The 26,326-nt window shown below is 40.9% G+C and overlaps 1 protein-coding gene across 3 annotated transcripts in view; it reads left to right on the top strand.

The window, feature by feature from the left end:
* The window catches only part of CADPS2 (calcium dependent secretion activator 2), a 483,312-nt gene that overhangs the window by 127,648 nt on the left and 329,338 nt on the right, over positions 1-26,326 (top strand). For all 3 annotated transcript variants that reach the window (XM_070046319.1, XM_060305373.2, XM_060305374.2), the window contains exon 3: positions 16,900-17,232. In XM_070046319.1, coding sequence (XP_069902420.1) covers positions 16,900-17,232 — 333 coding nt within the window. The remainder of the gene's footprint in view (positions 1-16,899; positions 17,233-26,326) is intronic.

Raw genomic sequence — 26,326 nt, forward strand, 5'->3', positions numbered from 1 at the left:
TCACTCTGGGTTGAATAACTAGAACCTGGAAATAGCACTGCTATGTCAAATGTTAGGTATTATTCATTGTAATAGATTTTTACCTATTTTGTGGGCTACACCATTTTCTCTTGTACCTAGTGATGCAAATGTATTTTGCCATAATGGCATGGGGCTATAATATGAATTATTTTGCCCCCAATACCAGTGTCATAATGGATTTCCCTTGCATTTCTCCTTTGTATATATTTTTGCATTTCTCTGGTAATTGATTCCCCATGCTCACCTCGCTAGGTAGGGGTTTGATACTCCTTATAAAAATTAAACTTTTTTCCTTATAACTGGGATAAATTGGATTTACTACCTACTGAAGTGAAAATGATTCTAAAGCACTTGACCACTGATTGGGCGATGCCATAGGTGAAGTTACCTGTATAGTTCCTCGTATTATATGACACTACACTGATCGTATTCCTGTCTCTTGCTGTAGAATTGTTGTAACACAGTTGTCCTGTAGAGATGTTGGTCAGCCATAATATTTACAATAATGTATTTCAAAGGATTTAGTGAGCCAGGATCTGGCATTTCTGATGGTATTTAAGCTTAGTATATACAGTTAAAGTGTCTTCTCCTTCTGCAAAACTCACTGGTTTTTGAAGCAGCGTGCAGGAATCAAGTGGGAGAAAGGATCAGAATTTGAAGATGCACTGAAGTACAGAGGAAGCCTTCACACGTTGAAACTGCGAAGGAGTCCATTTAATGGCAACTCCATGTTCCCACTCCATCATTTACTGTGAGCACTGGGGTTTTTTGTTTTTTTTTAGAATTTATTTGGTTTTGTACTTCATTTTAAAAAATGTTTAGTGCTTAGTAATGAAAAATAAGGATTATTACAATTACTGATACAGAAATATCTTAAGATACATACCTGGTTTTCTAAACTGTAAGAACTTTTTTTTGGGGGGGTGGGTAATGTACTTTAAGTTGGAGAGATGAGCTGGTCCCTGGGCACAGGTGTTAGAGTTATTCCATCACAATCTCTCCAAAAAACGTCCCTTTTTTTTAATAACTACACCACAGCTTATAACACCTCTCTCTGCAACTATGCTGTCATCTTCGTCAGACCTCCAAGATATGTGTTCTTTGACTTCAGCTGCTGATAGGAATTTTCCTCATCACTGTTGATAAGCAGGGTAACCCTGATTTGGAAACTTCCCTACATCTGTAACATTCGTTGCTGCCCCAGAAGTTCTGTCGTCTTTGAACACCTCCCAACTTACGGCGCCTTTTTCAGAATTCCTTCTGTGAATTCACTTGACCTCATTTCCACCACTTGCTCTTTGTTCTCATTCCAAGCCTAGTTTCCCTTAACCATCCTTTCCAAGCCCATCTCATCTTCTCCAACTTCAGCCTACAGCCAGTTGTAAGCCATTTTAGTCCTACTCTGTCTACGAAGTGCTACTGAATTCCTTCACTTCCAGACTTTTTTTCTGCAGTACCATTTGCCTACCCTGAGTCATCTCTACTGATTTCCACCAGATCTTTACTGCTATTTAAGAATCCTTTATTAATCTCAACTCCTTTTTATATTCCCCATAGAGCAGTACTTCTCAGCATTGGCTGCATGTCAGAATCACGTGAAGGGCTTTGAAAATGCTCAGTGCCCTTGCTGTACCCAAGACCTCTGGGATGGGGCCCAGGTACCTGGTATCCAGGTGTTTCCAATGTGCAGACAAGATTGAGAACCACTGCCATAGGGCTCTTCCAAAGAGTCTTTATGTTAGTCAAGTTCTAGTTTTATCCTCTGATTCCTTCAGCTTTACTGGTTTTCACTTTCCTGAAAAATACAGGTAAAAATCTAAATGTCAAGTTATAAAGGGTTACATTTCATGGAGAGGAATTGTTAAAGGCTTCTGGGAGTATGAAGGAGTGGATTTCAACTGGAAAGGCAAGGAATGCTTAAATAAGAAAATAACATTTGAAATGGAACTACTGGATTGGGACAGAGGGCATGCTCGTGGAGGGAACAGTGAATAACAGTGTTTTTTAAAGAAGTTTTAAGTGTAATGTAGAATTTTGGTTTAGGAAAATGAAGACCGGGAATTTTGCGGGTAGTTGCAATAATCCAGGCGTTGATAAGATGAAAATATGAACGAAAACAGTGACGGATGAATTGGATGAGATGAATAGAAGGTGGGTCATGTCCAGGGTAATGTTCTTTGATCTCATTTTCTGATAGGAATTTTCTACTTCATTTCTTACTGACCACAGTCACAGTGGTTTGAAAACTTGCCTGTACCTGTAGCTTTCATCTTCAGTTTAGCAACACATAGTGGATACAGAAGAGAAGGGTATGGGTCAGAAGGAGTTGAGAAAAAGAGTCAAGGATGACTCCTTGGTTTCTGACCTGGGCCAGTAGGAGGTGATGGTGTCATTCATTGAGGTAGAAAATAGTTAGATGAAGCAAGTTTAGGGTGGAAGGGGAGTTCAAATTTTTAGTATGCTGAATTTGAGGAACCCAAAGAACTTATAGGTGCTGTTCATTACATAGCTGAAAGTATAGGTCTGTGCTAATTAAATGAGATACTTGGAACAGTATAGCAAAAGGCAGTACTTAGTTGTAATTTATTAACAAGACAATTCACATTGATTGTAATTTACTATTATGTGAAACGTAATGTTACTATTTTGGACCCGTATCTCCAATTACAAAGTTGTATGACTTTTCCTCTCAAATGTGTAGCAGCCTGAGTGAAGCTGATGATTGTGAAGGTGGCAGTGAGGCGGCTGTGAAAAATAACAGCTGCAGTATACCCGTTATATGCACTTAACAGCTGCAGTATACCTGTTATATGCACTTAACAGTAGAAAGCCACTTAGTCCTAACAGCAACTCTGAGGTAGATGTTATTAGTACCCCCATTCTTTAGATGAGGAAACTGAGACCCAGCCAGGCTAAGTAACTTGCCCAAAGTTAAACAGCCAGTATGTGGCAAAGCCTGTATTTGAACTTGGTCTGGTTCCACAGCTCCTGGTCTTAACCACTACACTGCAGGTAGCTTGGAAAGCTACTTTTTAAGTAAAGGAGAAAGTGTTTAGGTAAGTCTCGTGTTGAGGACTTCAAGGATGAGGCCTTGGAAGAAAAATCCCAGCTAGAGGTGTTGAAAGTGCTAGCAGCAGGATGGTTAAAGCAGTAACTCCTGAGATCTCAAAATAAATAATTAGGAAAGAGGAGTGTGGGCAGGGGAGGGTGTGGGGAGGGTGTGTCTGAGTGAGGGAAGAAGGACAGTCAAGCTCTAGGAAAGGATACTTCCATTTAGGAGGTACTGATTCTGGAATTGGTAGTTCTCTTGTGTAAAAACTTCAGTCAGAGGGGTTTTATAGAGCCTTCCTTTCCTCTGAAGTTGGAAAGGGGCAAAAAGTAATTTTTATAATTCTCTTAATAATAGCAGTTTGTTTTAAAAGTTCAGGCCTAGGAAGCACAGTTGCCTATTGAAAAGAACACCAAGCCTTTACATCAGATGGCCTGCACATTCATATCCTTGCCCCAGGGCAGAGCATCTCAGAACAGTGGTCCTCAGACCGGCAGCATCAGCATCACCTGGACTTGTTGGAACTGCACATTCTTAGACCCCACTGCAGACCTGTGGAGTCAGGAACTCTGGAGGACCCAAGAGTCTGTTTTAACAGGTCTACTAGCTGATTCTGATGGACCTTCCAGTTTAAGAACCTCTTCTGTCGCAGAGGGTCAGTTCATTTTCACAGAAGGATGCCTCATACGGTTGTAATCAGAAATAGCGTAAATGAAAATAAGTGTGAATTTTAAAGCATGACACAAATAATAGTTGCTGTTGAGTTTTCTAGAGACACATTTAGGCATATTTCAGGTATCCAGCTGCTCTGTTATGCATGGTTTTTGCATTAATGCTTGCTCCTTTTCTCTCCCGGTTCTGGTTTCTCTGCCACCACTATCACATTGCCAAGGGAGTTGTGAGGAGATGAATAGATTTTAGATGGTTTATGAATTTCAAAGCATAAGGATAGAAAAACACCTGAGAAGCAGAAACAGCTTAGGGCAATCCATGCACTGGACTGAGCAGTCCGCGCTGGCAAAGGATAGTGTTTAATACCACCTGTTTTCACTAAAGGTCTGAAAATAACATACTAAAATGGTGGGCTGTAGATGAAATTCAAAAAAAGAATCATGTAGGGGCTTCCCTGGTGGCGCAGTGGTTGAGAGTCTGCCTACCGATGCAGGGGACACGGGTTCGTGCTCCGGTCCGGGAAAATCCCACATGCCGCGGAGCGGCTGGGCCCGTGAGCCATGGCCGCTGAGCCTGCGCGTCCGGAGCCTGTGCTCCGCAACGGAAGAGGCCACCACAGTGAGAGGCCTGCGTACCGCAAAAAAAAAAAAAAAAAGAAAAAAAAAGAATTATGTAAATTCCTCGGTTTGGATCCGTAAAACCAGCTTCACAAACACTGGAGGGAGACTCAGTTTACTATCTTGAACATTGTAGCTGAAAGTAAGTACAAGAGGAGGACCATTGAGCATCTAAGCAGGCCATCTTAAGGTGTGTGGCCTTTCCTACTGCATTAATAGCAGCGTTGCTTCTGTAACTAGAATTGCTGTCCTTTTCTTCACATTAATGGTGAGATTTTACTTATGTGGCAAATTCATTGATGAATCATTTCATGCATTCATTCATTAAATATTGGTTTGCCCTGGAAATACAGGGGTGAATAAACCCAATGCCCTCATGGAGCTTACTTTCTACTTTCTAGTGGAAATAAATTATATTAAAAAAATTTAATTTATTGAATAGTTATAAGTGCTGTGTAGAAAAACAATACAGGATGGGAACTTGTCAGAGGCAGAGTTGCAGTTTTAAATAGAGAAGGCTTTGTCAAGAAGATGAACAGCTGGACAAAGGCCTGAAAGGAGCGAGGGCCCTGTGCCAGGAGAGCCCTCACGCTGGTGAGGGCGCCCTGTCATCTGAGGAGTGTTTAACCTGGAAGGTTGAAGACAGTGTTAGCTGACTTGAACACCTGAAGAATGGCCTGGGGAGAATTTAGATTGTCTTTTCTCTTGCAGGGGTTACAAGTAGGTAAGAGAGTGACAGCTACAGGGAGAGCGTTGCCCCCTGGAAACAAAGAACTTTCAGGTAGTGGGTCCTGCCCATAGACAGGCCATTGCCTCCGAGTGCCGAGAGTTTCTCTTCCCTAGAGGAGTTTGGTGGTTTGGATGTCGTTTTGATGGTGGTGGCAGCAGCAGTGGTGAGGGAATTCAAGCTCTGGAAGGGTGACTGGATTTATACCTTTGAAGTCTTGCACAATCCTGAAAATCACATGTGGAGATTAAAATCATTGTTATTCCACCCATAGTTGCCATCTGGTGGAAAAACAAGTAACTACAAGGTATCGTTCAACAGATATTTAGTGAGAGTCATTATAAGCCAGGGAAATGTAGTTCAGAAGGTTTGGGGTTTATTTTTCTCTGACTTAACAGAATGTTTGCTTTTAAGATTGATTTACTTTCCAGAAATTGTTTTTTCATTTTGGAACTTTGTCTGCTTGTAGGCTCTTGGCTTATCCGGAGCAAACCCCTCGCAATCCTCAAGATGCATGTTTTATAAACCTTCCATCTGAAAGGACAGTAGCTCATTCTCTGGTAGGCTGATAGTGTTGTGGAAAATATAATTTGGTTTTTAGAAATATCTGCTCCCAATTTCTGTGTCAACATTAGGACATCATCCATCTTCTCAAAAAAAAAAAAAATTTTGAGATGATGTATCTGCAGCAAAGGACCTGTATTATTTTCAATCCATTGTGGATTATTTTGTAGAAACACAAGATCATGCATTTCACTAATTCTGAAATGTATAGTGAAAATAATTTGGACTGATGGAGGGGACGGATAGTTATGTGAAAGAAAAACTTGAGTAAAATGTTATTTGTGGAATCTAGGTTGAAGGTCAGTGTCGGAACAGAAGAGATCGTTTGCTGTGGGTTTTAACTTAATGATTTCTTCACATTTGATAAAGGAAGGAATAGGATCAGTTAAGTCAGTGATTTTCAAACCACTACAAACTTTTTTCAGCTTTTCTGTATGTTTGGACATTTTCATAGCAAAATACTGGTACAAAATCATGTATCAGGATGTCATGGCAGTGTCACATCACTGCAAGTTTCTACAGACATACTCTCTGTACTTGTCGGGGGACAGGTTACAATCCGTGGCATTGGTCCACGGATCACACTTCGCATAACTGATGAAAAGCTTATTTTACTGTATTATGTCATATAATACTCAAAAAAACTGTTTGAAAAAAGGGATATAATTCCTGTTCCACGAGTGGCAAAACTGCTCGAGAACAGTTGAGTCTCTCAGCTTGTGTCACACCTTGAAGGCTCTTGGCTTATCAGGAGCAAACCACTCAGGTCTGATTTCCTTCCAGGTTTTGGTACATTCTTTCCTCGTCGAGAGGAGAGCAGTGCAGCAGACGTGAGGGTGAGGTGAACAGCATTACACAACCGGGGTTGGAATATTGTAAACGTGTAAACAGCACATTTTCTTCCATACAATAAAGATAAATGATTTTAGGGATTTACTGAACATTAGATAGTATAAGACTGTAAATGTAATATACATTTAAAAAATTTACTTTCTGTATCCTTATAATGAGGACAAACTGCGCCCCCCCCAAAACAAACAAACAAACAAAAAACCTCTTCATAGAAGAGGCAGAACAAGGCAGCCCAACCCAGGAACTTGTAGAGTTTTCTAAAATTTTCTATAATACCATGAAACATCGAATGAAATAGGGGAAGGGTGAGGGGATTGATTAGGAGGGGGTGATGCCTTCTTTCACTTTATGTATGCATACAGAAATTGACTTCACAAATTTACATTTATCATGCTCCCTTTTCCACTGTGAACATGATCTTTTTTTCCCGTTAAGACTTTCAGTCTGTGCAGATTGGAAGCCCGGCCAGTGCTCAGTGATCCTGCTCCTCTGTTAAGATTTGTGCTCGGAGTGAGTGGTTTGGTAAATTCTTCAGTTTCTGGCTCCGTAGTTACAGGGTTAAGGAGAGTTTGCCATCGGCTTAGGGAGATTTAAGCTAATCATTGAGTTGGAAGATATCTATAAAGGAAGACTAAAGGATCTGCTATTAGCTAATATTAGAAGAAAAAAGCTTTATAAAAACCTTGTAATATTGATGATGGGAAGAGCATGTGTATTCTTTTTTCCATAAAAATAGTTTTATACTTCTCAAATCACATTTATGTTCATTTGGATGTAAACTCGCCTCAATTCCTACCCGCAGATAATGCGAGAAGCCTTTGGTAGTTTAGGGGGTTTAGGTTTGCTTTAAGGGCTTTAGAGTTGATATAAGGGATTTAGATAAGTTATAAGGCAGGGTCTTTTGTGAGCACCTGCTTCCTAGTTTACACATAAAGGTCTAGACATATCACAAAGGTCTAAACACATATATGTTTTTTTTTTAAAGATTGCTATCAGTTTTAAGGTATGATTTCTTAACATTTGAAAAGGGAATGGGATTGGTTAAATCAGTGGTTTATAAACTTTGGGAATTCATGGATTTAAAAAAAAAAACACCAATGTCAAATATAGCCTCTTAGTTTTTTGCCAAGAAAGATCATTAACCACTACAACAAAAAAACTAACCCACAATCTATTGTTAATAACATTGTATTACATAGAAGTGACTTGCACGTACGATTTCTACTGTTAAAATATGGAGGAAATTTAGCTTTATTAGAATTACTTTGTAATCTTTATGTTCATTTCTTTACATTGAATCAGTGAAAACCTCATTCCACACTGGTCAAAACTACCCCCCCCTTTCGGATTTAATAACTTTCCAAAATCCATTACGACTATAAGAACCTCATTATTTTCTGTAAAATTTGAATATCCAATGATACCAGACCCTGCAGAGGCTTTAAAGGTGCAGTTCTAATGCAGTTCATAGTCTAAGCAGGGGAGAGATACAGTGATGCTGTACAGAACTTGCTTGCTTGAGGACAGGTATATTTCATACCTTCAGAGAGGATGGGAAGTGCTAAGAAGGCACAGGATGAAGACCTGGCATAAGCTGGGGAAAGTGTCACAGAGGAGCAGAGGATAACAGGAGTGCATTCGGCCTCCTCATTCTCTGCATTCTACTGGCTCCTTGCTCTATCCCACTCAGTTTAATGAGCCACGAGTTGATCAGTCACCACACTTGATTGCATGGTCTGGGCTTAGATTTTCACTCCTCTACAATCTGGCTGTGTGACCTCGGACAAGTGTCTTTACCTCTCTGTGCTTTAAAACAGATGCTAACACCTACCTTATTTGTTTGAGCGTTAATATAAATAAAGCCCCTAGAGTAAATTTTAGCTGTTTTCAAAATGCAGTCTTTATCATGTGACTGACAAATATTTGGGTGGCATTCCCTGCTCTGGGGATAAAGACCAGATACCTTTCCAAGGCTTTTAAAGCCTGTCCCTTCTCTCCAATCTCTTCTCACACCACTATAGCCTCATTCCCTTCACTGAAGCCCGCTGAGACCAGCCGTGTCCCACCCTACCCCATGGTCCCTTGGTCTCCCCTCATTTTCCAACTGGTTCCTCTTGGTCTTCATACCTCCATTGACCTCCTCAGATAGATTCAAAGTCTAGCCACAGACTCTTACGGTGCCAGAAATGCTCAGTAGTATACATCAGGCTGCAGTCATTTTAGTTCGTGTAGTTTGTTTCTTCCTCTATAAGTTCTGTGAAGGCAGCAAACCCATGTCATTTTGCTCACCAGTAAATCCCCAGCACTGAGCACATTGCCCAGCAGGGAATATGTTTTGCTAAATATTTATGGAACAAGTGGATGAGGTACGGTAAGGGGGAGGAAGCTTGTAGAGAATGTCAAAGGCTAAACAAGCGGTTCCCTTTATCAGAAGAGAAACTATGTTCTCAGGAGCAGTGGAAGAGAAGGCTGGAAAGGTAGGTTGAGGGGGACTTGGATGGGTGAAGAGACTGGCACAACAGGGTGCCAACAGGGAATATAAGCCATTGACTGGCTTTAGGCGTGAGACGTGAACAATAGGAAATACTGGTATTTATGCCGGTAAACTGGGAATTATTTGATATCTAGTAAAATCAAATTCATCATTGTTACAAAAAAATTGATCATGAATTGATAACACCTGAAAAACAGTTTAAGAAACTGTTTCTCCATGGGCCGCATAGAGTATTCGAATCATTAGCCAGTATTTTATTTGTCATTATTCAGGAGAAAAAGGCGTCTCTTTGAAGTGGGGCTCTTGTACTTTCTCGGCGTTTTCCTGGCTAAACACACCTTGGCGGCCTTCCCGGGAACCATGTCATAGATGACCACAGTGATTTGGCAAGCAGATAATGTTTTTCTCATCGTATAGAATCCTTTTGAGTCAAAGAAGCAATGCGTGTTTCAGATCAAAAGCAGTATGTGAACAATAAGTACTTTTGTAGAAGAGTGTATTTGAGGTTTTATTTGGACAGCTGAGCAGACTCACCCTTTGCAGACACAGCTGCTCGTTGCAGTCACCACATCTCAATTGTGTTATCAGTTCACCATGACTTCAAGCTCTTCAGTAACTTCTTTGGTCTCTAAGCTGAGCAGGTGAATGGGAAGGGTGGCAGTTGGTGGTTCTCAGAGGGCCCACGTACAAGTTAAATCCCAGTAAAATGTGGAGAAAGGTAGCGTGTGTGGTGTATTATTTTTCTGATGTCCGGATCGTAACTCCCCACCCTCACCCTGCCACGCCAGGTGTGTATTCAGTTGGTTGTATATTCAGTGGCCTTTTCACAGGGAGGTCACTGATGGGTAATTCCACATGTGTTGGCCAGCACCCAGCAAAATACACGGTGTGCAGGGGTGAACCCGTGGTAGGAGTGGGGTATGGTGGGGTGGAAGAGTGCGTAAGGAGAATAAAGAAATGTTGCTTCTGGGTTCCAGAGGCAGGGATTCAGTCTCTGTTCTCCCAATAACTTTGTGATCTTGGGCTAGTCACTTCTCATCCTGACCACTTCATCTGTAAAAGAGAATGATAATGGAGAAAGGGGCAGGGTGATGATGAGGATGAAAGGAGATAATATATGAAGAGCTCTAGGGAGACAGAATATCTGCTCATTGGTGGGTGTGTTGATATACTAAGTTCCCGTGGCCGCTTCTGCACCAGGATGGCCCCCTGTTATGTGTTCTCCGGACAGAAGTTCACTGAGGATCCTGGGGCCTAGAGCAGAAAGCTGGCGTATGTGCACGCTTGGCCTGGAGAGCGGCATCTAGGACTAGCCTTTGCACGTGGTCACACTTTACCCGCCTTTAACTTGCTAACTGTTCTTATGAAAGGACACAGGATTAAGACAGTTGATATCTAATGAGACTAAATCCATCATGGTTACAGTTTCATAACTGATAACATCTGAAAAATTAAAAACTGTCATCTCTGCAAGAACAGCACAGATGGAGAATTAGACAGTATTATGTTTCTAGACAATAAACATCTTATTTTTCTCACAAAACTAGTTCTCTGTGGCATCACTCATCGTGCCTCCTTCCCTCTGAGATATCTTTCCCTCTCCCGTTCATATGGGCAAGGTTCATGTCCTATACTTTCTTCTGTAAGCAAGTAACTGAAACTCAGTAAACCATACTGGTTAATTGTTTAAATTATGCAGTTGCATGGAGGGGGAGATACAGTGGTGAATGAAACAGTCTTTGGCTTCATGGAGCTTACTGTCTAGTGAGTAAAAAGTAAGACGGTAATAGAATTTGCAGTTAAGTATTACAGTTACAAAGTGAATTTAAAGGAAAAAGAAAGGGTGCTAGGATTGCATACAAACAACATAGGATATGGCCGATTCAAGGTGATTCGGGGAATCACTGAGGGTCAACTGAGCAGGGATCTGAATAGTTGGTAGGAGGTAAGTTGGTGGTGGTGAGATGGACAATGTGAAGTTTTTGAAGGAAGGATGGTGGAGGGCGGGGCATGGAGATTGAGAGAGAGAGAGATTTGTGATGAAGCCAGAGTGATAGGTAGTTTGGAGCCAGTTGAAGTGTAGGGCCTCAGAGGCCTTGCTGATGACTTTTGGTGGAAAGTCAGCAAAGAATTTTTAAGCTGGAGAAGAATTTAAACGGCCAGATTAAAAAAAAAAAAAAAGATAGATACCAGTGAAGAGGATAAGTTGGGGAAAATGAGAGTAGAGTGGCTATCAGGGAAATTTCTAAGGCAGGAAGACCACTTAAGAGGCTGTTGTTCTTAGCCAGCTGAGTCACAGTGAGGGGCAGGAACGGCTCCTGTGGGGTGTGAAGAAGTGTGCAAGGATTTCAGAGGAATTCCAGGGTGAGCAGGACCAGCAAGGTTTAGGGACAAGTTGTATGTTGGGAAATAAACATGGAGGAGATGGTGGAGTTGAGAATGGTTTCCAGGTCTCTCCAGGAGGGAAATAGGTTTTGATACTCATTGAAGCAGGTAAGCAGGGGGTCGAGCAAATAATGGGAGAAGTCATGAATCCCGTCTGAAATTTAACTTTAGGGTGTCAGTGGGACGTGTCAGGAGAGCTGATGGGTGGTATTGGAGACGCAAGTCTGAAGCTGAAGTGAGATTAGGAGGGGTTGGTGGATCACCCTTTGTGATGGTGTTGGGATTGGGAACACGTGCAAAGTGGAGCCCCTCAGACCTAACGATGGTTGGGATGGAACCTTAGCGAGGACACAGGGAGGAACAGCCTTCTGATGATGGTAGGCCTTCCTTTCTCCTCCACATCTAGGACCAGGAGGGCTGTTCCTCATTCCTGCTTTCAGATCATTGCTCTTCCTCCCTCAGGCGAAATCTCTTGCCTTCTGGAGTGCATTCCTGTTCACTGTTACCACTTATTACACTTCCAGTTTTTCGGTGTTTATCCATCTCCTGGTTCCTCTCCCATGGGCATCCGTATTTGAGGAAGCCTGTGATCCAGGTGCCTGTCTAAATTCTCTTCTTTAGCCTGAGAGGATTCAGTGTCTATAGATAGTCATCACTTTTTTCAACAAACCTTTATTGATCCCTTACTGTAGGCAGGCACTGTGTTAGGCACTGGGTTCACTAGAAAACAAGACAAAGTCACTGCTCTGGTGGCTCTTGTATTTTGGGGAGACAGACCTACAGTAAATACATATCTGGTAGTGCTGTGTGCTAAAAAGAAAAACAGAGCAAGATAAAAGGGTGTGATGGGGCTTCCCTGGCGGTGCCGTGGTTGAGAGTCCGCCTGCCGATGCAGGGGATACGGGTTCGTGCTCCGGTCCGGGAAGATCCCACATGCCGCGGAGCGGCTGGGCCCGTGAGCCATGGCCGCTGAGCCTGCACGTCCGGAGCCTGTGCTCCGCAACGGGAGAGGCCACAAGAGTGAGAGGCCTACGTACGGCAAAAAAAAAAAAAAAAGAAAAAGGGTGTGATGATGAATAGGGGGAAGGGCTGGGGCTTCCTCTGAGGAAATGATGGTACTGACACCCATGTGAAGTAAGAACGTAAACCATGTGGATATATGACATGAATATGATAGAATACAGTGTAAACCATGTATTATCTATTGCTGTGTAACAATTTATCCCAAAACATAGCAGTTTAAAACAGTAAATGCATGTGATCTCACATGCATTTCTCAGGATTAGGAATCTGAGAGAGGCTTAGCTGGATGTTTCTGCTCCGGGTCTCTCGTGAAGTTGCAATCAGGCTGTCTGCTGAGATCACACTCGTGGCTCAGTTAGTCATGAATTTGCTTTCCAGTCCACTCCGCGTGGTTCTGGGCTGACCTCAGTTCATTGAGGGCTGTTAGACCGAGGGCTTCAGTACCTTGCGTCACAGCAGCTTGCACCCCCCGGGCATGTGACGGGAGAGTGCACTGCAGGCTTCCACAGACTAATCTCAGAAGTGACGTACCATCACTATTTTCTGTAATCCACACCATAAGCTGCCTCTCTTTCCTGACTTGTCTCCCTCGTTGCCTACATGTCGTTTCCCAGTTCAGCTTTTTGCCTTCCTCTCATTTCCCTTTTCATCCAAGCTTTCTAGAAGAACAGTTTATATCGGGTTGGCCGTTCATTTGGGTTTTTCCATAAGATGTTACGGAACATCTTATGCAACGTCTTATGGAAAAACCCGAACGAACTCTTTGGCCAAACCAATATTTGCTGTCTTAACTTTATTACAACTTGTCCTTTCCTCCTTCCGCAGATCAGTTCCTACTCTTTACCACTCTACTATCTTCTCTGCCAAAGGTGACCAGATGGTGGTAGAGACAATCAAATTTCTGCTGATTTCCCTTGTGGTACTTGATTCTCTTTCTCTCAGGACTGTCTCCCCTCTTGACTGCGAATGTGTCATATTATTCCTTCTGCTTCTGACGCTACCAGCCTCCCCTGGATCCAGTTCTTCTGCCAGCTTTGTACATATAGGTATTTCATGGAGTTTTGTTCCTCACTCTGTATTTACTATACTTGGTCTTCAAAGCTGACCTCTACCAAAACTAAACTAGTAATCCAGGACCATGCCCCCCATATACCCACCACCATGTACAAGCAACACACACACACGCGCGCGCACGTCATTCCACCTGTATTCTTTAATTATTTTTAGCTAGTGGAATCCAGACACCCCAGTAAAAACTGTGAATGATATTTTCCCTGCCTTTACACATCCTGTAACTCAGCAGGATATGTTGATTGTCTCCCAGCTGTCTCTCCTCTGCCTCTCTCTCTTTAGCCCATGAATTGCCCTAGATGAGGCCCTTACTGCTTTTCACCTGGCCTCCAGATAACTGATCCCAATCTCTGTTCTGGTCAGTCGTCATCTACCCTTGATGCTGCTACCAGTTACTTGTCTCAATCATGCTTCTCAGTATTTCAGCACCGAGGTTACCTGGCCATCATCGACTCCTGACCCACCGGCAGAGCTCAGATTCCTTGCTTGGCACACACTGCATTTGGCCATCTGGTCTCTGTTGGTCTGATTGGCACAACTTGTGTTCCATTCACCCTTATATTTGATGCTCCTGAAGTATAAAAATTCTTATGTTTCCTTCAAAAGGTCATGCGATTTGATGCTTCTTGCTTTTTACCTCTTTTATTTTCCTGAAATGTATTTTCTTCTCCCTTTTCCCCTTACTCACCCCACAGGTCATTCAAATCATGGGTCCTTTGTCCTGTTCCCCTCTCCTCCCTAGCCTTGTCCCCCAGATAACAGAGTCAGTAACTTCCTTTTCTTTCCCCCCACCTTTGCATAGGTCTCTATGATTGCTCCCGCCCTCTGTTTCACTGTGTATCCTGTCTCTCTCAGGTGGTGTGAGCTGTTTGAGGGCAGGGTCTTTGGCTCATTTGTCTGTATGTCCCCAACACTTAGCAGAATGCCTGACATGTTGTTACCACTTAGTAAATGTTGATTAAATAACATGCAATTGGACTGTTAGTATGGCTTTAGGTATGGTTTTACAGAGGAAATTAAGACTCCAAAAACCTAAGTTCATCAGCGCCCTTGCTTCAAAAACACTGTTTGGTTACTTGGTAGAAGTTAGCACTGACAGAAGAGGTTGAAAAAAATGAAATGCCTCCTAACTTAGAGTATTAGATATCAAGCAATTAAAAGGTTTTCTGAAGCCAATTGTAAGGCATTTATGTTGTGCTTTAAAAACATCTTGACGTTCCAGCTTTATACAAATACCAAATTTTTAAAAGCTGTTTCAATTTCAAATATTTTCTCTTAGATATAGTGTCCCATGCAGCATTTCAGTATTTCTGTATCACGGTGCAATCTGGAGACAGAAACCACACGATAATCGATCAGGGAAAATTTGTTATGAACAATGAGGGGTTGGCTACGATGGGCGACTAAAGAATATAGGAGTAGCAGATACAGGGAGCAGAGCGCCCAAGGAAGGAGCAAATCTGGAAAAGCCTGGGATCCAGACCTCACCGGAGAAGATGTGGTGTATCCTACCAGATGGCAGACAAGTTCACTGCAGTGCCGCACCGGCAGGATTCACGGGAGCCTGCCTTCTGCAGTGCTGCACTGCAGAACTGCCCGGGAATCTGCCAGTGTGGGCGCGCCCTGCGAAGCCATCCTTGGGGTCTGCAGAGAAGCTGCCCCAGGGGTGGGTGCCACGTGCCTCCTGGTATAAGAAGAGAACCGGGAACCAGGGCCCTTCCTCCTCCAGTGTCCCTCCAGCACCCTCTAAAACTGTACCAGTGGCAAGGCCACAGGAAGACAGCCCTGGAAAGCAGTGGACTGACAACTGGCGCAGTCCGCCCCCTCTGACTCCTGAGCCTGCGTACGTTCCCATTTAACAAGATACAGCTGTAACAGAAATGAGAAAAATTATGTCCGTATAACATTTATCTTGAAGCCTAGTGCCCAATGAGAGTAGTGCAGTTAGATGAGGATGAGAAAGAAGATGGAGAGACCCCTGTGTGTTTAGAGGTAGTTAAATGGCATTTTTAGATAAAATATTAAATATCTAAATTTTATTTTCCTTCATCTAAATAAATTAAAGACACTATTCTTATACTTGGGGCTTAAGAATTAGTTTTGGCTTAGAAACATAACAAATAAGAGTCTTTTTGACTGTAATCAAGCCACAGCTAGTAAAAAGAGAGGAAGCGCTGTGTCTATGTGTCATGCATGTTTGCCTAGTGTAAAATTCACCACTCCTAATTCAGTACGTTAGTTAACCAAAATATTCAAGAGTCAGGAATCCCCTCTGGCCATTGAGCAAAGATAGGAAACAATATTTTGTATGCATGGTCTGAAAAGAGGAGAAATTAAGTGGGGAGAAGGTTTGGGACCTGGTAGCTGAGATGCCAGTCGCTGGGACAAATGAGGCTGCTTTGCACAGACCACATATGCTGTTTGCCCACATGCAGACGGACATGGTAGTAGCATTAGAGCAATTAGTGGGGTCATAATTTGGGAGTACCTCAGTATCATGAGTCAGTTCTTAGGGAAAAGACTGACACGAATTTTTGTTCCATAAGCCTTAACAACGGATATAACTCATGGGGGCTGCATTAAATAGTCCTACGGGTTCTTTGGAAGGAGTTTTTGTTATTATAGGAAGAAAACAGGAATCAAATCAGTCTCATATGACCCCTAGAGGCTTCTTAGGAATATTGATGACAGAATAGATGTTTCATGAATCTTGGCCGATACTTGTTGATACTTGCTTATTACCCACCTCTTCCTACCCATTTCAAAACTGTCTCTCTCCCTGGTTGTCATTGTTTGTGCTTTATTTCTTACTTGATATTAGCGGACAGCTAAAAGTTTTAGAGTTTGCTTTTTCATCATCGATTTTTTCCCAGCTACAAGAAGTGTGTGAGAAGTTGGGGAGGTAGTGAAGTCAGGGGTGGGGACAGGTGTACCCCCCAGCTCTGGAGTAGTTTTGATTAACAGTTATACTCGGAGGGTATTGACTTGGATACTAGACTTACCATGCTACTGGCCTTCAGATTTTCAGACAATAAGGGACCTTCCCCTTGCTGAAGAACTAACCAGAGCTCCCAAGGACACATAGGGAAGTTGGGTTCATATCTCCAATTACCTTTTCAGTCGACTCTTAAGGGTTTCAGTTGTAGAGATCCCCATGACCTTCAGGTGGGGAACGTGTAGGTCAAGGTTGGGTCATACAAGTTCCTCAAGACTCATTATTTTCTCTCCTAAACATTTCAACATTTTAAAGAGAGATGATTCGGAGCCTCCATTTCGTCATTAGTTAGTGCGTATTATGAAACATTTGAACCGTTGTGAATGTTTGGTGTCATGACTCTTGGATTGCTAAAAGCAGTTGGTGTTAGTGTCCACGCCTAATTGTAAGTGGGTTTTTGTTTTCTTTTGCTTTTTGTTTTGTTTTCAGGTTTTTCTGAAGAGTGATCGAGTGGCCAGAATGGTTCAGAGTGGAGGATGTTCTGCTAATGACTTCCGAGAGGTGTTTAAGAAAAACATAGAAAAACGTGTGCGGAGTTTGCCAGAAATTGATGGCTTGAGCAAAGAGACAGTGCTGAGCTCCTGGATAGCCAAATATGATGCCATTTACAGGGGTGAAGAGGACTTGTGTAAACAGCAAAACAGGATGGCCCTGAGCGCTGTTTCTGAACTTATTCTGAGCAAGGAACAACTCTATGAAATGTTTCAGCAGATTTTGGGAATTAAAAAACTAGAACACCAACTTCTTTATAATGCATGTCAGGTAAGTGATCATGATATTTCCTATTCCCCTGACTCACAGAATGAACACCAAGTCTTTACAAGCCTATGAAGATGTACTTTACTTTCTCTAATCACTTTGTTTGAAAAGGTGAGTGAAATTGAATTTTAATATGTCAAATAATGACATTTGGAAGAAGCTTTGAAAGAATTATTCGATAGGAGAAGAATATCTGTGCATTTTATTCAGTAAGTAATTTGTTCCATGTGCCCTATTTTAGGACATCAGATTTATACCTATTGGGTATATGTGTATGGGGCATGCCCTGAGTAGTAAAGTGAAAATCGTCTCTTATCTGAAGAAGATTGGCAATTTATAATAAACAGGTATTCCTCACTGCAGAATAATTTTTCATAAAGGTATGATACTCATCTTCAGAGTTTTATGGAAGTGACTGAAATTTCAAAAATTTTTTCTTTAACCCAGCCAGATAGAAATGAATTGAAGAAGATTGCTAAACTACATAATTTAGAGGTGACAGAGTAAATAATATATTTTCTCTTCAGTTGTTATTTTAATCATACATATGAAAAACTAAATATAATATCATGTTTGTTCCATGTCTTTCATCTTTAGATCCTATGATTTGTCTAAATGTATTCCTCCCTTAGTTGTATTTTGTTTGCTTATTTTAGAGCTATAAATTATTTAACTGTGCCCTAATATACAATTTAAATTGCCAAAATTCTGGCATTTTAAAATTCCTGTGTTCATTAAGAGTCACACTTCTATAATGTACATATGTTTACATTTATTTTAAATCTTTTTGCAAATCTACTTCTCAATTTCTGTATTCTATGTGTATCATTTACTTTGCATTACTAATTTGTGAATCATTTCCAATGAATAAATTAGCAGAGTTAATTAATGGAAAAGCAGTGTGGAACCTTAACCCTGTGAACAATTCATGCTTTCACTATAATTGATTTTACTGCATTATTAACCAGGTGGTGGTTTTGATAATATTGGAGGATGACTGTACAGCCAAAATCTTCCATTGTAAAAGAAACACAACTGGGACTTTCTGTTTTTAATGGAGCAGTAGCTCACTTGTATAGTTAAATATTGATGAACTAAATTTATTAGTAAAATTCAGATTCAGACATTGAGTAAATGTTTACCAAGTATTCAAGCCAAAAACTTTGCTAGGTGTTGGGGAAACCAACCTTAACTAAATAAAATATTTGTTCTCTATGTGCTGAAGTCTTAATAGAGCAGGTAGACCTCTAAAATAAGTTATTACAAATGCAGTAGAATTTATCATGAATGTTACAGGGTCATAACATAAATTCCTGTGGACCTACGAGTTTATGTTTATTTACTCAAAATGTACTAAAATTAATCTTTTGTTTACTTTTAAAGATCACTTCTACAGCAAGGGTTTTGACCTCCTGGTTTCTGTCCTCTGTGATTTGGAACATATTGGGTTGGCCAAAAGGTTCATTCGATGTTTTCTGTCAGATGGCTCTAGTAGTGCTTAGTTGTCTTTAACTTCATTCAAAACAGTTTTGTTAGATTGTATTATGACAGCTGTCATAGCAGCACGCATTTAAAAAAAAGTATCAAAATTGGTGAATTTTTGTGTAGCCATTTTAATATTGAAGATGGAAGAAAAAACACATTTTCGGCATATTATGCTTTATTATTTCAAGAAAGGTAAAAAAGCAACTAAAATACAAAAAAAGATTTGTGCAGCGTATGGAGAAGGTGCTGTGACTGATAGAACGTGTCTTTCGTGCTGGAAATTTCTCGCTGGACGTTGCTCCACGGTCGGGTAGATCAGTTGAAGTTGATAGCGATCAAATCAAGACATTAATTGAGAACAGTCAATGTTATACCACGCGGAAGATAGCCGACATTCCCAAAATATCCAAATCAAGCACTGAAAATCATTTACACCTGCTTGGTTATGTTAATCGCTTTGATGTTTGGGTTCCACATAAGCGAAAGAAACCTTCTTGACCATATTCCCACATGTGAGTCTCTACTTAAACGTAACAAAAACATTTTGTTTTTAAAACAAACTGTGATGGGTGATGAAAAGTGGATACTGTACAACAATGTGGAACGGAAGAGATCGTGGGGCATGTGAAGTGAACCACCACCAACCACACCAAAGGCCGGTCTTCATCCAGAGAAGGTGATGTTGTGTATATGGTGGGATTGGAAGGGAGTTCTCTATTATGAGCTCCTTCCAGAAAACCAAACGATTAATGCCCAACAAGTACTGCTCCCAGTTAGACCAACTGAAAGCGGCACTCGACGAAAAGCATCCAGAATTAGTCAACAGAAAATGCATCATCTTCCATCAGGATAATGCAAGACCGCATGTTTCTTTGATGACCAGGCAAAAACTGTTACAGCTTGGCTGGGAAGTTCTGGGGTTTTTTTTGTTTTTTTTTTAGATTTTTTTTTTTTTTGATCTGAACCATTTTTAAAGTCTTTATTGAATTTGTTACAATATTACTTCTGTTTTATGTTTTGTTTTTTTGGCTTCAAGGCATGTGAGATCTTAGCTCCCCGACCAGGAATTGAACCCACACCCTCTGCACTGGAAGGCGGAGTCTTTAACCACTGGACCACCAGCGAAGTCCCGTGGCTGGGATGTTCTGATTCATCCGCCGTATTCACCACACATTGCACCTTTGGATTTCCATTTATTTCGGTCTTTACAGAATTCTCTTAATGGCAAAAATTTCGATTCCCTGGAAGACTGTAAAAGGCATCTGGTACAGTTCTTTGCTCAAAAAGATAAAAGGTTTTGGGAAGATAGAATTATGAAGTTGCCTGAAAAATGGCAGAAGATAGTGGAACAAAAACAGTGAATATGTTGTTCAATAAAGTTCTTGGTGAAAATGAAAAACATATCTTTTATTTTTACTTAAAAACCGAAAGAACCTTTTGGCCAACCCAGTACTTCTAGTTCAAATCTCTATCTGTAATAATGGATTTATTTTTGCCTTCAGTTCTATCAGTATTTGCCTCATGTATCTTGATGCTTTGTTAGGTTCATACACATTTAGCATTTAGCATTGTCATGTCCTTTTGTGGAATTAACCCCTTTATATAAAGTCCCTCTCTGTCCCTGATAATCTTTTTTTCTTTTTTGAAGTCTACTTTGTCTCAAACTAATATGGCTACTTCAGCTTTCTTTTGATTATGGTTACCAGGGTGTATCTTTCTCCATCTGTTTCTTTTTAACCTGTCTGATTCTTTGTTTAAAGTGGGTTTCTTGTAGACAGCTGCATATTACCTCTGGTTTTTGTTTTTGTTTTTAATCCAGTCTGACAATTTCTGTCTTTTAATGGGTGTGTTTAGACCATTTGTATATAAAGTGATGTAGTTGGATCACATTCTGCAGTCTTTTTAAGTGTTGACTCTCCTTTGCATTTGTTCTTTGTCTCCCCTCCTTTTTCTGCCTTCTTTAATTTTAATTGAACATTTATATGATTCCATTTTATATTCTCTTTTGATGCAGTACTTATCTTTTTTAAAAAGTGTGTTTAGTAGTTGCCCTAGGGCTTACAATATGTATTTTAAAATAATCTAATCTAAGTCTACCTTCAAATAACACTATAAGGCTTCCAGTGTCATACAGCTCTCCCATAATAGAGAATTCTCAATTCCTCCCTCCTGTCCCTTGTGAAATTTCTGTCATTCATTTCACTTATAATATGCTCTGTTCACCAAACATATTGTTACTACTCTTGCTTTAAACATAATTTTTAGATCAATTAATAAGAAAAGTAAAAGATATATATATGTGTGTGTGTGTATATATAATTTCACCTTCATTTATTCCTTCTCTGACACTTTTCTTTCTTCATGTGGATCCAAGTTTCTGACCTACATCATTTTCCTTATCTGAAAAACTTCTTTGAACATTTTTTGAAAGGCAGGACTACTGATAATGAACTCCCCAGTTATTGTATATCTGATAAAGTCTCTGTTCTTTATCTTTAAGGGATAATTTCATTAGATGTAGAGTTAGCTTTTTTCTCTTTTAACATATTCTAAAGATTTCACTCCATTTTCTTGCTTGTGTGACTTCTGATGAGCAGTCCGATCAAGCTCTTTTCCTCGATTCTCTGTAAGGTGTTTTGTTTGTTTTCTTGTCCTCTGGCTTCCTTTAATAATTTCTCCTTGGCTTAGTTTTCTGCAGTTCAAATATGATACGCCTGGGTATGAGTTTTTTGATATTTCTCCCGCTCGGTATTTTCTGAGCCTCCTGAATTTTAGGGGTTGGTGTGTGTCATTACGTTTGGAAAATTCTCAGCCATTATTAATTCAAACGTTCCTTATATCCTATTCTTACCTTCTCCTGCCAGTATTTTAGTTATATTTGTTATGTCTACTTATGTTACTTGTCACAGTTCTGGGATGTTCCTTTTATTTTTTTGTTTGCTTTTTAGTTCTCTTTCTCTTTGCATTTCAGAGAGGGAAGTTTCAGCTGACCTTCAAGTGTCCTGATTCTTTGCTCAGAATCAGCAAGTCTGCTGATACGCCCGTCCCGTCTGTTAGTGTTTTTGATTTCTAGCATTTCCTTTGATTCTTTCTTAGCGTTTCCACCTCCCTGCTTATATTATCCATCTGTTCTTGCCTGTTTTCAACTTTTTCCATTACAGCCCTTCATATATTATTAACGGTTACTTAAATTCCTTGTTAGTTAACTACGTCCGTGTGACATCTTAATCTGTTTTGGATGCATGATTTGTCTCCACCGACTGTGTTCCTTTTTCTTCTTTTGCCTTTTGGCATGCTTTGTATAACTTTTTGTTGAGAGCCAGACATGTTGTATCAGGTAAGAGAAACTGCGGTATATTCGCCTTTAGTGTGAGGATTTATGTTAATCTGACCGGGAGGTTGGCTGTGTTTAATGTTTGTTGTAGCCACAGGCGCAAGAAGCTTCACATTCTTCTAGTGTCCTTGTCTTTTTCTCCTGTCTTGACTTGGGGCTTCCCGAAGTATTCCTCTTCAGAGAGTCTGTATCTGCGGCTCTTTAACCGTGATCAGCTGTTTTTCTGGAGCGACGCTGGTGTTGTGGTAGGGTGCTGGGGAGAAGGGAGTGTTCATCCTACCATTTGGTAAAGTCTCAGTCTTTCCATGGGCCTGTGTCTCAGGGCTGTAACTTGCACAAGTGTTTCTTGTTTTTTTTTTTTTTTTTTTTGCAGTACGCGGGCCTCTCACTGTTGTGGCCTCTCCCGTTGCGGAGCACAGGCTCCGGGCGCGCAGGCTCAACGGCCACGGCTCAACGGCCGTGGGCTCCGGGCCGCAGGAGCCGCACGGCTCCGGGCCGCAGGCTCAACGGCCACGGGCCCAGCCACTCTGCGGCGTGTGGGATCTTCCTGGACCGGGGCACGAACCCGCGTCCCCTGCATCGGCAGGCGGACTCTGAACCACTGCGCCACCAGGGAAGCCTTGCATAAGTGTTTCTAACCTTTGTCCCCGAGTATTGTTTTCCTCCTCACCCACACCCCTTATTTCCTTCCCTGGCTAAAGCATCCCCCATTTGTTTCCTTGAAGTCTTGTCTCCTGTTCATGTTGGGTTTTTTGTTATTATTTTTCAAATAGACAAGACAGAAAGGCCGCAAAGGACTGCAGAGGGCAGCCTTCTCCTCCTCCAGCTAGAATAAGTTTTCAACGTTTTCTTCTAACAAAGTCCTTTCCCCTTTGTTAGGGAAAAGAATCTGGGCGGTATAACAGTGGCTTTTCTCCCCCTCTTCCGGCCATGTTCCCAAGGGGAACCTTCTTGGATCCTTACCGTGAGAACTTGGTGGGGTCACTGGAAGAAAGCCCAGGAAAGTGTGGAAGCCCCTTTATGATTACAACCCCAGGAGTTTCTCACTCTCTGCACTCAGCTTCCAGTAGGTTGTCCGAATTACTAGTCAGATAAGTGGTTCTGTATTTCTGGCACCCATTGACTTCTGCTTTAAATGTAGTATCTGTTTTTCCTGTGTCTCCAGATATTGGGTTAGTGGTTTGCCCTGAAAGCTCAGTTCCCTGATAAGTGCGGAAAAGTCATTGATTTTCAGCTTGTCCAGCTGTTTACTGTAAAGACAGGAGGCATGACTTCTCCTAAGCTCTTTACATGTCTGAGCTGAAACTAGAGTTCTCTTCAGCTCTGAGATTTGAAAGAAAAGCTTAAAGATTTTTTGATTAACTTAAAGAAATTACAGAAATACTCATAAGTAAGGGAAGAGCTTTCCTTTGGAATAAGAATCATTTTACAGAAATTAAGGAAATGGATTGTTGAGAAAAACAGCTGAGGTTCTTCTTTTACCCTCAAGGACCTGTCTGTCTTGTTTGTTCCTTTGTTGTCTTTCAACAGAGTTTTAAAAAGAAAAGGCTATAGAAATCACAGAAGATAGCCTGCCCTTTATAGGGAAGGAATGGTGTGAGGAGAGGAATTAGTAGAGCAGGGCTCGGGGAAACGGCTTGGTCTAAAGCTAGCCAAGCTGCGGGCACCTGGCTCCAGGTACATGTTGGTGGAATTTACTTCACTTTCCCTGTGTCTCAGGAAAGGCTTTGAGGCTCTTGCTAACTGTAAAATTCTTGCTTCTGTATTTATTTACCCTGTCTGGTCCCTTGTTCTTGCCAACAGTGTTCTCCTAGGAAATCTCAAAGATGTTTTGTTGCTTCAGGGTCCGAAGCTCAGGATAGGAAGCTGCTCTGCTGAGATGTGCAGGTTGGCAACGGCCAGACAGCTCTTGGGGACTCGGAAAGGAAAGGACGTGAATGAGGAGGGAGCAGTGCCAAGGCTGCCACCTGAAGCTGGCAGGAGCCTCACGTGGTTTTGTAGCCCTTGTCCCAGAGCTGTAGGTTTAGCATCCATAATGGAAAAACAGGAAGCTGTCTTCTGAAGAAGCATGGGTGTTGATATTGCTTCCGGTCAGAGCCAAGAACTTATTAATTTCAAAATTAAGGCATTGAAGAGTTTCCTCTAGGAAACTCTTAAAAGCACTAATTTAGAAGATAGCATGTGTAACAATTAAGTTATGAAACCAGGGATAATTGAAAGAAAAGTTATTTACATGTTATCAGAAAAACATAAGAACAACCCACATATGTCATGGATTAGTTCTTGTGCTACTGAAACTGCCTGTCAGGTTTTGGATTCTTTGCTTTGAGAATATCGTGTTTGCATTGGTGCACATTCATAGAACAGAACACTAAGAAAAAAGATGAAGAAAAGAGCGCAAACTGTACATTCTACAATGAGTAACATAACAATACCAGAATCTGAAATTGTTAGCCATCATTTACTTGAATCAGGATATTAACGGGGTGAAAGAAGCCCAGTCTGTCAGTAAAGACTTTAATTTCAGAATAACTTGAAGGAAATGCAGTGAATTTCAAATAAATACAGTCATACTTTTAGAGAAATGAAGTTAGTTGATATTAAAGCTATGTGTTTTATAGTCTTCAGAATAATTTTGATTTCACATATTTTTGAATTAAAATATTGTTACTTAAGTGGTACCGGTAATGAATCAGCTTTCCTTGAACAGAAATGAAATGTCTTTTAAAGATTATTTTAAAATACGACAAAGCGTGGTACACTGTGTTTAAATCAGTTCGTTAACCCATTCTCTGTAATCATGTAGAGAATACAGATGGTAACACAGAAAGGAGATCTAGTTATTTGCTAGCTTTAATTTTTTTCAAAGGAAGCACTCTTGTAAATGCCACAGTGGTGTGGTAAGTCCCTGGCTCTACCTTCTTGAGGTTGAGGAGAATGCAGTATTGGGGAGAATTGTGTAATCTTCAGGTGTGTCATGAAGAGGGTTACCAGGATGAGAAGATGCTAAATATTCTGTGAGGGGGGAGGGGTGAGCATGTGCCGGTGTGGAGATGTGAAGCAGCCCCTGGCGTCTGAGGGGAGCTGCTAGCATAAGGAGGGCTGGGTTGGGGCTGTGGTTTGAGGTGACATTAGCACGTGTGGGTGTGGCTCTTGTCGATTGCAGAGACACACAATCCTAAGTGACCGGAGTCTGAGTAGTGGAATACATAGTACCATATACACTGTCATTCTCCTCCTTTTACCTTTTAAGAGGATTAATTAACTGAATTTTGCAGCCATCTAGATCCTGATCTTTTCTGCCGAAAGCAACCTTCATTAATCTTTCATAATCTCCTTCCATTAACTGAAGAAAGTTTCACCCATGTTCACCCAAGAGTCAAAGCAAAGTTACCTGGAACCTTCCTCTCTAAATACCGCTCCCACCTGCCCTCACCAAATTCCTTATATTCTGAAGACTGTAAGAACTGTGTTAAGTAATATTACAGAACTGGTTGTGTGTTTGTAAGGAATAAGGAGGAATATTTATGAATGGTTAAAAAGTATAGTGTTCAGGTTTGATTCCCTTCCCCTAGAAATCTCAAGCTTTAGAGATTAAGCACTTGAGGTCTAGGAATTTTTAAAAAAATCAACAGAGGCAATTGCTGTGCTTCCTGTTCCTCTCACTGTGAAAGTCTTCCCCCGGAAGTGCAGGAACCATGAGGCGTTCTGTTCTGAAGACCCCCTTTCACGGTGTGTAAAGGGAAAATAGGGAGAGACATGTGAATCGCTCAGAGGAAATTGGTATCTGCCTTTCACTGCCATCATCTTTTTTCTCAACTAGTATCATGTGATTGATAATACATTTTAACATAATTTGTCTACTTTGGCAGAAATATAAAAGCACATTCTACAGAGACAATTACATTTGATAACAAAAATCACTTGCAAATCAGGAAAATAAAGCTGAGGAAATGATTGTTAGCAAGATATATCTTTCCTGTGTGTATAATTTTAAATCTCAAAATGTCTGAGGAAAATATTCAAGTGAATGTCATTAAACAGCAATTGTTACGTTTTAGGAAACAGCAAGGAGCAACTGAAGACCTTAAGACTGATTGGATCGTATAATACCTGACTTTTGAAATTCTGGAGTTAATAATTAGCTATAATATTTATATAAATATTCACTTCTTTTTTTAAAAAATAAATGTATCATATATAATTGATGAATCTGATTTCAGTTAAATAAATGTGAATCTGATTAGTAATATTGAATCAGTTTCCTCTCTAAAAATT

This window comes from Globicephala melas, chromosome 9, assembly GCF_963455315.2.
Source record: "Globicephala melas chromosome 9, mGloMel1.2, whole genome shotgun sequence".
Classification (NCBI taxonomy): Eukaryota; Metazoa; Chordata; class Mammalia; order Artiodactyla; family Delphinidae; genus Globicephala; species Globicephala melas.